The sequence below is a fragment of the Habropoda laboriosa genome, unplaced genomic scaffold, assembly GCF_001263275.1.
Source record: "Habropoda laboriosa isolate 0110345459 unplaced genomic scaffold, ASM126327v1 scaffold409, whole genome shotgun sequence".
Taxonomy (NCBI): Eukaryota; Metazoa; Arthropoda; class Insecta; order Hymenoptera; family Apidae; genus Habropoda; species Habropoda laboriosa.
In genome coordinates, this window is record NW_017100630.1 from 345,215 (window position 1) to 359,239 (window position 14,025).

The window sequence follows — 14,025 nt, forward strand, 5'->3', positions numbered from 1 at the left end:
TTAATATTCCGCAGGATATGGGAAGAGCAAACGGGGGCACGAAGCATTCGTTGATTCGCTGATTATCGGACAGCTCAAGCGGAATCCACTTGTCCATTTTTTATTGTCCTGCTTATGTTCTGTGGGTGGCATAAATAAAGTGGTAAAACTTTGGCAAAGATGTATCGATGCTGTAATGGTTTTTATATCGAATAAATGTGTTAACTTTTTGCGGAGTTAGGATTATTTAAATTCAGACGTCGAACATTCCGAACGACCTAATAATTCAAATTTTAGGTAACGCGAAATTCTACATTGTCCTGGATTAAACTAAAGCTGGTAGCTTCGGTAAAATTATCCTCCGGTAACCTTAACGTGGTCAACCTTGAATATCTTCTTTTTCTCTATTTTGGTCAGGACTAATGTCTCGTGTAATTATATTCCGTTAAAAGCTTGCGTGGGTAAATCCTTAAATTCAGTTTCTCGCGACCCAGAGAAATAAGTTTACGGTGACGGCGACATGGTCAACATAAGTGCCGCAGCAACAGACTGCATTTATCCACGTAGTGGCATAACTAAGTAGCGGTGGTTCAACGTGGCGAATAGCTTTTTAACCATTTCTATCAGTCTAAAACGCTTGAGGTTCAGCTACTTACTGGAAAGGCTATGCCGCTATTCAGTCCAGAGGCCGCCGTGTGCCCAACTAAATCACCCTGGATTTAAGTGGATTCTACAAACTCCTCTTATGCCCCACTACGACGATGTATTGCTCTTGTAAGGTCGTTGCGGTGCCATTCTACCGCAACGCCGGATATACTCCTCTAAGAAATTCGTAGTTCTTTTTTTCTTTCTTTTTCTGTGATAAGGTTACTTGTGTGAAATTGTATAAACATCTCAATGATCGAGCAAAATCGCTCGTCGTTAAAACTTCGAAGGCAGATGTTTTCTTTCTAAAAAAGATACCAGCTCCTTACGTTGTAACGACTTCTATTTCCATTGTCAATTTGTAAATGTGGAATGCACTTTTAGTACGCGTTGAGTTGTGCTGTAACGTGTAACATAATCGATTGTACACAATGAACATTAATTTAGTGAAATAATAAATGGGAATAAGTTTACTCACAATGTTACGGAACTATCTAATTTTTGTAAATATAGGTTTGGAAATATTTGTTTCATTTCAATATGGTGTTCAATTACGCAAGAAGTTTATTGAACAAATAATTTTGTAAAATTTATGTTTCAATAATATTATACAGGGTGGGTTACGTAAGAAATGTCAGTTAATTATCGTCTCTGGTACGAGAAAATTTTTATACATAATTTAAATGGTTTCAAAGGGTGAATAAAAAGAAAAAAAATTGTTTGATGGAAAAATGAAAGGAAGTTTCACACTTGTTTTAAAATTATAGAAACCAAGGTCATATTATTATGCATACTTAAATGAACATCAATGGCTGCTACAACATACAGTAGAAAAAAATGTGTATTTGTGTAAAAAAACATAAATGACCTTAAAGAAAAAATGGCATTTGTAAAAAATTTTTCTTCGATTTTATTCACCCTTTAAACCCATTTAAATTACATATACAAATTTTCTCGCACCACCATACCTAGAGAAGATAATGAAGTGGCCTGTTTTACCTGGACCACTCTGTATATGTGCACAGAGTACTTCAGTTTTTTCCAATCAAACTTTGTCAGTATGTTCTATAGTCTAGTCTATATAGAAAAGTGTGCGTTTGAAAATAATTCAGAAAATAGTATACAATGAATAGATACATAAATTTCAGTTTACAAGAAAGATATAAACTAAAGCTGTTACGAAAGTTCGAATATTCGGTGTATTTGAATATCAGTAGAATTCGAATATCAATATTCACATAGTTAAACTATTCGGATAATTCGAATATCCCAAGTGTTTGCATTTCGGATTTTGCCGAATATTTCGTACATTTCAAATATTCGAATATTCTACTTGTTATGTCACATAATTAGCGTTAATATTATACTTATTATTAATGGGTAACGGGGCATCGACAAAACGAATATGAATTTCTCTATAAACTTTGGCAAGTAGTGTTTCAGTAATAGGAGAAGGGCACAAATGTTACAGTCCCTTAGAATCGTTTAGAGATTTCAGCTCGCCTCGAAATGGAGGCAATATTGCACGGACAACTGCACACGCATAGCGATACATCGATCATATCGCTTCTGATGAGCTACTGATTGCTATCGATGCCTTAGGAATAAATATATTTCAAATCAATAGCACTGAATGTCGTCTGCCTTCCTAAAATGATGTATTCGAATATTTAAAATATACGCAATATTCGGCACAATCTGAAATTATCTGAAATTAACCGAATTATTTGAATAGTTGGACTATTCGAAGTTTTACAGCCCTAATTTAAACAAGAATATATGTATACGAAATGTTTGCAGTAAAGTAATGCATTAAAAATCATTTGTCACTTACAAAGGACGTCGAGATCGGCGTGTATCAGATAGGTGATGTCTCATCCTAGTATTTCATTTAAAAAAAATATTTTTTAAAGTGTGTTATTTTAGCATGATAAATTGTATGTGACATCGTGATTTCAATATGTCATATAAAAATTCTAGCAACAAATTAAGTATTTAGTACGAGGAATTCACTTGCATATGTTATGCGCAACGGCAAATCTACAACGTGGACCGAGTGATATGGAGTGATACGAGTGATTTACGGTTAAAAGTCAAAATGATAAATTTCATACAGCAAACATAACAATCGCGTAACAATTTTAATTGAACGAGAGTAAAGTAATGTTTGCTTTAGAAACATTGTTTAAAAATTCATGGACATTCATCTTTCACGTCTACAGGGTGCGTCACGCAATTGGGACGGGTTATATCTCGAATTTAGATAAGAGATTTGATAAGAGATAAAATAAACTGTTGGGGAAAAAGTTGAAAGGTATTTATACTTATCAAAACTGTGAGATATCTCACGAAATATTGGTTTCTTAAACATTGTACCCTAATACTTTTTCAAGCGGAATGTTTCGAGGAGTTGAATGTTTCAAGAAATTGAAGTCGTAGGAAAATAGGCATTACTATATCATTCAATTTTTCCATTAACAGCTTTTTTCTATCTCCTATCAAATTCGAGATATAACTCGGCCCAGTTGCGTGATGCACCCTGTATACGTAAATCGAAGACGGATCTTGCACAGAATATGAGAAAATTGCAAATTCTTTAACGTTTTGTTGTTAAATAAAAAGAGAAAAAGATTTCTGTTTAGCCATAGCTTACACTTTAGTCGAAAGGTTACTAAAAATACTATTTTTTAATGTATTATTTAAACAAACATCTTTTTCTAGAAGTTGATTAGATGGAATAGTGAATTCATCGTAAGATGCACAATGTTCATATTTACAATTATTTTTTAATCTTAATAGTTTTCCAAAATATTGAAGCAAATGAATTGTTGTATTTTGAAGACTACTTTCATGCTTTCCCTCGTGGATATATTTCCAATTTTTTCTCATGCACTTACGTGTCATATAATTATGTAATTGAATAATTAATACTATAATTAATAATTTCATAATGAAATGAAATAAGACATTCAGACAAAATAAACAATATTTCCATTGCTGTGCTTTCCAATAATAGTAGAAACTAACGTGTCCTAGGAGCATTGTTAATGAAAACAACGAAATTGAGTTGCAATAGTTGTTCGCTGTTAACAATCTTAGATGTTGACTTTTAATTCGAACAACAAAATTAAGTTTGAACTTTCTTCGCGTAGAATAAAAGCAGATTTTCGAACTGCTCGGTGCATCTGTAGTTTTCTCATGAAAGTCATTTGATAAAAGTTGGCGCAATCGTGAACACGAAGTTTCAATTTATCCTTTCCAGTTGTCCCACTTTTTATTATTTATCCGTGTAGTGTTCATTCTTCATTTTTTTTTTTTTTTTGCTGCCAATGAGTTGTCCTTTTTACCGAACTTCCATTTTTCTTCGTCCTCTTTCTTAACGGGTTTTTGGAAAATATGACGTATTTGACAGTATGATTCGCTAATAGCTTCAAACATATTTTTGCGAATGTGTTGCTAAATGATTTAAGGGACGGAAATTTAACTCACATAAACAAAGCTGCAGAACTGCGGTGAAGAGGGCTGCGAGTTTCCGTGCTGCCATGAGAATGAACCACGTTTGCGATGACAGTTCGGTACACCAAATGGCGATCTGAAAGCAAACAAAGCGAGATTAGTGTTTCGTTCTTTTATCAAATTTTCCGTGGAATTCTTCTTGCACTCCCATTTGTTGTTTTGTTGTTTGCTAAAGGTACAACACTTGGAATATTAAAATATGAAGAGATTTGTTTAATTCGCTTTTAAAATCAGTCATTGTGAAAAATCGCAGCGGATACAAAATACGCTCTCACAAAATAATAATTCGGCTGTTGAGAGATCTAGACCAACAGAACACGGTTGATTCCTAGCCGAAGGAATAATGTTTCGCCCCTTCTAATCTCAGATTCGTGTATCATTTCCACCTCAATTTATGAACGATGTCCCTGAACTTTTCGATCACATCTTGCACAACTTCCAACCTGAGTTTAACCGCTTCCGCGTCTAAGCCACAGGTATTTAGGTAGCATAATTGGACGAGTGTTTCCAACACGTAAATTCGAGGTTTCTTCGAATTTCTTCCTCGTGTCTTTCTTCCTTTTCATAATCAACCGCTGTAAATGTATTACAAGACTCTTTTAAGGAGGATAATAACTGAACAGAAAGCAACGGAAATAATGAGATGAGAAAAGAAGGGTGGTGTTTTTAGAGCTGTCTCATTATTCGTTGTCAGATTTTAATCAGACCATTTTCTACTTAATTTTCAATGATTAATTTAAGTCAGTCTATTATCTCGGTAATTCGGTTTTGTGGAAGAAGCTGTTGCAAAAAAAGGAACGATGGATGTTTCGACAGTTCCTTTCCTTCGTAACGGCGGCAACTTAAACTGGAAGGTAATAAATTTGATCGGCCGAAATCGATCGATTTTCGGAACGAATTTTTATGAAAATCGTATTTACAATGAGAACTTTACATAACTTCTCCAAGGTTTAATGGAACATTACGAAGTTATAGAACGTTCGAGTGATGCGTGTTCTTTTTCTTTGACGTGCTCTAGTTTCAGGGAGTAAACTTATGCTTCAGAGTTTCTGTTCAGTTAAAGTGGAAAAGATGTGAGATTCCAGATCTAACTTAGATTTAATATATGTATGTAACCAGATATTATAAAAAAAGTTTAAAGATTGTGTATTACTGTGGGCATACGTTGGCCTTGATAAATGAAATTTATCAAGTCGAATTAACAGAATAGGAGAACAAATCATTTTCATTGAACAACGACAAAGATTCGGATTCTTATGTACGCGGAATAAATGCTTTTGCGACACGTTGGAAAAAGTGTGTCGAACATTGTGGAAATTATTTTAAATAGAAACGTGTAATTTCAGTGGAGTTATGTTTTTTCAAAATGAACGGCTAAAACCACGGATTTTCAGGATGACCTAATAGCATATGGCGAGAACAATTCGCTGTCTCTATTACAAATCAATGTCACAGGGCGGAATTGGAATGGTTGGAAATATGGAAGAACTTAAGTGACGGTTGGTTAGATAGCTGATTTTATTGTTCTTATGGTACGAACTTGTGATTGGAGTGTTATCTTGTTGGGATGGTAAATTCTCTGATTGGTTAAATCCATCTCGTAAAAAGTATCTATTTTTCCTGTGGAATATGGAATCGTTTTTGCATACACAATTGGTGCTATATGAGGATGTCTTTTTCGTTGAAATGTGTTAAAGTGTTGCATCCGATTGATCGGTTTCGAAAATGGTGGTAAAGAATACTGTATAATTGGTATTTCAGTGTATAATGAAACTATCGGTTGATAGGGTGTCGTATTTTTAAAATAGTTTTATTTCATACGTTTTAGGGTATTTACATAATATTAGAAGGACCGACCTGGTTAAAATGACCCAAGAGCAACTTTCGAAAAAAAGTGAATGTTCAATTTTTCCATCACATTTTGGTTACATGAAAATTCACTTTTGTAAAGTTGCTAATGAGTTATTTTGACCAGGGCGATCCTTCTGGTGTTGATATACCGATAAAGAAATTGTCTGTTGAATAAATCAAGTGAAATATACCATTAGCCTCGTTTAATGCTTACTTCAGCAAAGGCTTGAAATATTTTGATGTATAAAGGTAGTTAAAAAGCTGGAAGAAGAGTAAGGTGATAAGGTAAATAAAAGCAGGTAATAGAAAGGGAAAGAAGACGGAGGGCGAGGAGCTGGAAAGGTGTGATTGATTTATGGTAAAAAGAAGCCGGGAAGTGCGGTAAGTGGGTGATTTTTCAATGAGACTGGAGAAGCGAGTGAATTCTCATAGGAAAAGGGAATTTTGAGCGGTTCGTGCTCGCCTGGACGATGTATCAAAAGCCATGGTTGCCTGTCATACGTGTCTTAGTCACCCTTCGGTGATTTTACAGGCATTTCGATACTTGACCAACGAAAAAAAGGGTGCAAGCGAGAAAGAGAGCAACGATGAAACACTAACTGCAAGTTATGACTTTCTTCTTGATCCTCTTGCCGCAGCTTTCCACTGCCTTTATGAATGTATGCATGAGATACGAACTTTACGCTTCATGCATTGAACGCAGTGGTGATAAGGAGTTGCCGGAGAAACTGTATATCGCACAGTGCATGAAATCGTTGTCATGGATATATACGTTTAATCGGCTAAATGTCATTTAATCAGCTGTGTATGTGTACATTGTACGATAAAATATACGCTTCTAGCCCATTTACGTATTGGCACTTCAATGCGAAGGACAATATACGTATGTACCATTGCAATTTGCAGATGAACTTGACTATATCAAAATAAATTTAACAGTTACGTAAGGTGCAAGCAGTAAGGATACTATGGAACAGTTTACTTCCAAAACGTATTAAATCCAAATATCTGTTTTAAATCTGAAGCTAAGAAAATCGCAATTTCTTTGTAATTGATTAAAACGTATCTCTTGCAATGAAATATGTTAGTATTTGAAAATTATAAACTGAAAATAAATTATATATTAGAGATTGAAATAATATATTGTATTAATCTTTTTAAATTTCTGAATTCATAAACAATTCTTACAAATAACAGTTAGCAAAAATCATTGCACAGAAGTGTGCAAGATATTCGGCAACAGATAAAAGGGGCGATTACAGAATACAAAATAAGACGAAAATTGAAAATAAAAATAGATCGAATTCGGTTTCACTTTTTAGTTAAACATAATTAAAATTAACCTAGGGCCTGGCAATCGGCTCAACATCAATGAATGTAAGACAGCTTAGAGGGATTCGATTTCAATGGTCCTTAAAACAGCTTACCTCGTAAAGAGCCAAGTACATACTTAAGTTGTTGGGCCACTTCTGGGAGAAAATTTAAGGGGTGATTCTGGAAGCCGAAACAATATGAAAATCAGGAATAAAAAAATTGAGTTTGAGGCTTCGTTTTTTAGTTATTAACGTTTAAAGATATCCCCGTAGCCGAGCAAACCTTCCTACACCAACGAATATAGGGCACGCGAAAACCAACGACACATGACCGGCACCTTACCTCGTACAAGTCGTAGAGAAGGAGACAGTAACATTCGGCACAGTAAACGGCATTACCAACTTCTGCTGCAGTACAGTTTGCTTCACCACGACACAGGTGCATTTTTGAAAGTTCTTTAAATGTGTATTCCATTGTGTACTGCAAGCACAACATACACTATGCACAAAACAAACATAATACAGGTAAACCACTGAAAAACAATCATTGTATATTACAATATTCACATTCACACGCGCACGCACGAAATGAAAACTAAAAAGAACTGAAGAAAAATAAATTAAAATTGCATTAAAAGTACACTAAAACGTAGTAAATTAAATTCAACTGATTATAGCAAATAAAACCAATTAACTTATTACTTTCTAACTGTAAAGTAATGTATAATTTGAAGAAATAGATAAAAATAAGTTCGCTTATCGCATCGCTATTGAATAGTTTCACTTTTGTTCTCGAAATTATTTTGTCTTTCTAAAGCTTCCACCGTTAACATTTCAACGTTCCTTAGACACATCTAGTGTACACCGTCTCTACTTTCTCTGTTGTCGTCATATTCTTGCTTAAAAGTGTGCTTCCAGATATTGAGATTATTAGTGCTAGATTTATTATGCATTTTTGTTCTTAACAGATTTTTTCCTGTTATCGCTAAGTTTAAAGTTTAAAGTTGGCGGTAAGGTTGGTGAGATAAGTATAGTGAAGTCGTAAATTAAAGCATCAAGTGCAGCTTGATTTAACCGCAGTCAGGACCGCACACGACATTCTGTTTTAAGGTTCGTACAATTGAAGGGATAAAAATTGAATTTAAAATTTTTAAAACGCGGAACTGATACAGAATGAAGCAAGCAACATCAATGGTAATCATTGGAAGAAAGTAGCGAAGCAGAATACAGGTGAAAGGGTTCTTATCTTCTTATATTTCTCTCAATTTCCTTGTTAGAACATTCGAAACATGTTTATTTTGGCTCCTGACCGATTTTATGAGCTCACTATATTTGTTCCACCGACTATACTCTGCACAGCTAAAAAGAGGCCCAGGGAGACGGCATAGGGGCCAGAAGCGATACTTCACTCGCGCTGTCTAAATCTCACGTCACGCAATTTTAAATGATCCGATTCGTGGATATTATCGCGTCGGCCAGTAATGGCAATACGTGTGCCCTATTTCTGTGATTGTGTTAAAAAAGGTGGGTTTATGGGGATATGGCCCAATCAGACCCGCATTCTTTTCTAGCTTTGCACAGTACATTCGCACGCACAGGCAACCAGAAGGGACGTGATGATACCCAAGCGAGGAAATCCCCAGAATACAGACGTGTCACGTAAATGCACGGAGAAAAGCACAAATCATCTTTTCCTAACGTATCTATATTAGAACGAAAGTGCATTGAGCTTTTCAAGTAACTACAATGCTTGTGTGTAAAATACCGTGGTACATACGTAATGCATAAAATTTATGACGAGTACAACGAGTAGAGTTGTTTGCATTACCTGCGTGAACCCGCGATTATTGTTTTGCCGTGTTAAACTGTTCCGCGACATAATTCATGAACAGCGCATGCCGCAGAGACATATTCGCAGATGTAATTGCGGCGCTTACGCTTGTAGATGAAAGTTGTACACGTACAAAATCACGAATGTATTGCGTTCCTCGGAATTTGTTTGAAGTTATTAATGGTTCAGCAATGGGGTTTAAAAATAGATATAAAATTGTAATATTTTTATCATGGCATATTCTTAAAATACGCGCCAATTATGCGAATAAATACGACTGCTTCCGTGTAATTATGCGTTAATTTCCTAGACATGCGTACCAATGTGTTGTTGTTGCATTGATATCTGCACAATATGTATACAAGTCACGTGAAAAATAATTCTGTGACGAGCATGTGCGGCAGATATTTTTGAGATATTTCGAAGCAAGCTTCAGCAGTTTCTTATCTGTTGAAAATAAATTCACAGAGTAGACGAACCTTCTAAAGGTTCAATTGTTTATTCCATGTTCAATTGTTTTTTCCCCTTGGTTGTTTAATGTCGTAACAACCTCTTGCCTGGGTTATTAGCGACATGAAAAAGGGAGGGGGGATTTCAAAGTTCACTGTATGCTTTGGTGTGCCTTAAATATTGTTGTTTGTTGCTAAAACGGTGGTCAATTCTTTTTTATTCACTTTTCTTAATTATATGAAGAAAGTTAATACGTCAAATTATATTGGCAGTCATTGAAGTATTGTAGATCAGAAATGTTACCAGACATAATGTAACTATAGTAATCGATATGGCTCAGTTCCATTGTTTATGCGTGAACGACACTAACTGAACGTGACATATGCTATCAATATCCGTAAAGATATCCGATAAATTATTATTCAAACACACTCTTCATACGTCGTTGAATTTATCCTGAAACATGTAATAAAATGTCAATAATAAAAATATGTTTCCATTTTAAAAAATTACACTGATATTGAAATCTCTGTAAACGACAATTAACCCTTTCGTTACGGCAGTCCGCTCCGCTGGAGTAACGCCACTGAACGGGGCACCGCGCCGCCGGAGTAACGCCACTGAACGCGTGATTCTTGTCCCGATTGCTTCCAAACCAGTGCATGTTTTATTTTTGGAGTAAAACAAATGAAGAACGAACCAAAGAATGACAAGTGCCATCGATGTGCAAGATGCATACAAACAAAAGAAACAAGAATATCGCGGGGCCGGTGATCAAGCGGTACCACGCTGACGCCGGCTATAGCCGGCGCTCGTACACACAGGTCATCGAGTGGATGCCGTCTATATCCGGCGCTCGTAACGAAAGGGTTAATAGGGGTTTCATATTAGGCAACTTTACCCTATGCCTGCGTATGGGTTTTAATCGTTTAGTACAATTTTCACGTTTTATTGAGAAAGGAAACGGCCGAACCGCTAGGTGTACGATTTTAAGCGACAGTCACTGTACATCTCAAGACTCCCAAAAAACTCAGCCGTCTAATTTCTTTCAAATTGACACACAATTCGCAAATTTCACAAATTCCCATCCTTCGCTCCATCCAAACTCCCAATACTACCTCCAAAATCTTCCATCGATAATGCACACACGCGCACATCGATCCTGCGGGAAGCTGAAAGACGAGAGTAGCAGAGTCGCTTGGGCCCGAACAAAGACACACTCCCCCGCAATATTGTTTCTCAGATCAGAATCCCGGCAACAAAGCGTACTTTCGCTCATTCCAGCCGTTGATCGAGTCTATCCGTCGAATCGACCGGCATCAAAGACAACCTGAAAGTGTATTCCGACGTTACCACGCCATATCTAATTATATTATATGTATGTACACTACCGGCCAAATATTTGGAATCACTGTGCATTGCAAGTTGCACCAAAATTCTCAAAAAGAAAAAAGTTAGCATTTATAATAATTTTTTAACGAATTTTTTATCATTCAAATCAATTGAAATGAGGTAAAGTGCTATTGATCTCCACAACATCAATTTCAAATCAGTAAAGAATTAGTAGCGGATTCAGTATTGGCGTAAATTGGCAGGAATAATTTTGCACGTAAATTTAGAAGGAATACTCTTTCCATTAGAACACGGCTTACACCTAATTGGCTCAATAAGAATAATTATGCTCCGGACTGTGAAAGCCTGAAATCTTTGAATATTTAGAAAGTAACATATGTTTGCAATAAATTTCTTTTATTATTATTTTTTTGTGCTTCCTGTTCTCCATGGCAATGCTCCGCACATCTTAGGAAGCGTCTAACATATTTCTTTCTCAACAAATCTCAAATAAAACAAGAGACGAAGGAAACAACGGAGGAAATTTATCGTATCTGTCAGTTCCATGAGATAGTAACTAGTTGAAGTAGGGTGATCCTTTGAACCGTGAACAGTCGGGGTATAAGTTGTATCTCCAGTCATCTATAAGCGATCTATCGGCAATGGTCAAAGGAATGCAGGGAGTTTGATAAATTTTATGGAAGCAAAGAAAAACAAATATTTTTGCGCAACTGCTCTATAGGTATTCTTACTGTATGTCGGTTCCTATCACATGACGCCGATACCTGTTTCTGACAGGTAGCTCGCAGTTATTCAGTCAGGCGATACAAGAATTGGTTATTCGAACGTGTACATCCCCTCTTTCTCTTGATCAAGCACGCGTGTGTCGCAAGTTTATGTATCTTTCACATAAATAAAAGGAAGTTATAAACGTATACAGGGTGTACAGTTTATAAGTATCCACAGTTTTAGTAACATTTCCAATAATCGCGCAAAAGAAATGTTTTGAAACAAAAGTTAACACGTTGATTGCCACGGTGGTCATGTGTGACCGCAGATTGTTTCTCCTGTAGCGCCACGGTGGTCATCGGTGACCGGAGTGCTTCAAATGTTTATAATTGTAGAAGTTGAATGAATTTTGAACATTATCGCTGATTAGTGCACTATTCAACAGTTAAAAATTTTTATTAGAAGATGAAAAATGAGAGATTAATTTTTATCAAATCTTCTGTCTACCGGTGATGAATTGTATTAAAGCATTTCAGACATAGGTGCGGCTGATCAATACAATCTGGGCAGTATGTGGTAACCTTTTTGGTCCGATTTTTAGCAAATTTGTTGCAAAACTTGCAAAATTTTTTTTTTCTTTGTCAAAATAAACGAAGATCTGTTTACTACGTTGCTATGATACTGTTTGAGGTATATACCACATCGCACACGCGTCGTAAATAGCCGTAACGTAAATAAATATTCCAAAATAGTTATCAAGTGTCATGGAGTGCACCAAGGCGCCACGGTGGTCACCCGTGACCACCAGAAAGATAAACGCCCCATGGGTAAGAATGTTGTCTTATATAACCGTATTTATTATTATTTTGCCATTATATGCTTAGAATAATAAAAATGCTTTCGTGGCGTCCTGAGAAAAATATGTGATTTCGGCGTGGCAGTCAACGCGTTAATCAGCCTCGACTTGGTTACAAACTGTAATAAAAGAATTTTCCAAAAATTTGTTTTTTCAATGAAAATTCAAGGACACGTTTATATCTGCGAATGGCGTTATGTATGTTTGACTTGACAGGGTTGTGGTTGACACCAAGGCGAATTGAACGATTTACTGCACTATGACTCTCACATGACCTTGAATTCAGAAATTTTGGCTCAGTGATTAGAAACGTTAGTATGAAAAATTATTTTGTTTGTTTGTTTAGGAAAAAATTGATAGGAGCTCATCCTCGTATTGCACTTTTAATAGAAGCAACAGCAAATTATTATAGTGTAAGGAAATTTAGGAAATAGGAAATTATTTCACATTTCCGAAGCAGGAAATTTATTGAACGTATCAGACATGCATTTAAATACAGATACTACGTCAAGTCACACGTGATCGAAACCTACGATATCTCACGCGTGTCTCTAGCAGCCAAGAAATCGACCATGTCTTTTCGACGAAACGTGCAAATGGTGGCGACGTACGACACTTAGAATATTTTACGTATACAATTGTTCAAAAGATGCAGTATGCGTATACATGGAAAACGCGTACAGGAAAATATAATTAGTAGTATTAATAATATAATAATATCGTCTGTCAGAATTGGTTACGTTACGATAACGTTAATATCGTCACAAAATCATATGTTTTTTCTCGTGGTCACATTTTCACATATCATGGGTGTCCAACCTTTTTGCCTGGACCATACGAAATATATAATACAGTTAATTGTACGTAAGTAACAAAACCTCCTTTATTTTTTAATATTTTTTATTATAATGCAATTGAGTCGTGAAAAATATCGCTAAAAATCATATAATAATGTTAAAAGTTTACGATATTGTGCTGTTCAGGGCCACATTGCGGCAGGTTGGACACGCCTGTTATACATATTTCAATAGTAAAAATCCCCAAAATAAATTGTAACAAATAATTGAATAATTTAAATTGTAGTTATTTAAGGGTGTTGGAATAAATTCTTCGTATTAAAAATTTTTGCGATTACATTTTCCCGCAACGAAACCTCGGTTTGGCGGATTATCGTCGTCAAAATCGTTACTCACATTTGGCCGCCAGACCGAGGTGCCGAACTCCCATCGGCCCGGCATAAACCCTCCTTGAAGATACACAACCCTGACTGAATAAGGTACTATAGTTTCATTTAACAAAGCCAGAAGAAACTTTCCCGCAATAAAGCGTACCGTTCTTGGGGATCGATAATGTTAATAACAAATTCTGTCCCTCAGGCGGAATCTCATCAGGATACATCCATAGGACACCCGCGATGCTTTATTCCACTTCCACATGGCAACTAGCTAATAGAAATCAAATCATATTGGTATAAACTCAGACACAATCTCGAGAGAGTAAGTTCAAGGGCTCCCCCTTTCCCG

General features: G+C 35.9%; 1 protein-coding gene across 1 annotated transcript in view; it reads right to left on the bottom strand.

The window, feature by feature from the left end:
* The window catches only part of LOC108576793 (lachesin-like), a 37,400-nt gene extending 33,232 nt beyond the window's left edge, over positions 1-4,168 (bottom strand). Inside the window, exon 1 of the mRNA XM_017939853.1 lies at positions 4,114-4,168. Within this exon, the coding sequence (XP_017795342.1) occupies positions 4,114-4,168 (55 nt within the window). The remainder of the gene's footprint in view (positions 1-4,113) is intronic.
* Positions 4,169-14,025: the final 9,857 nt, after the last annotated feature.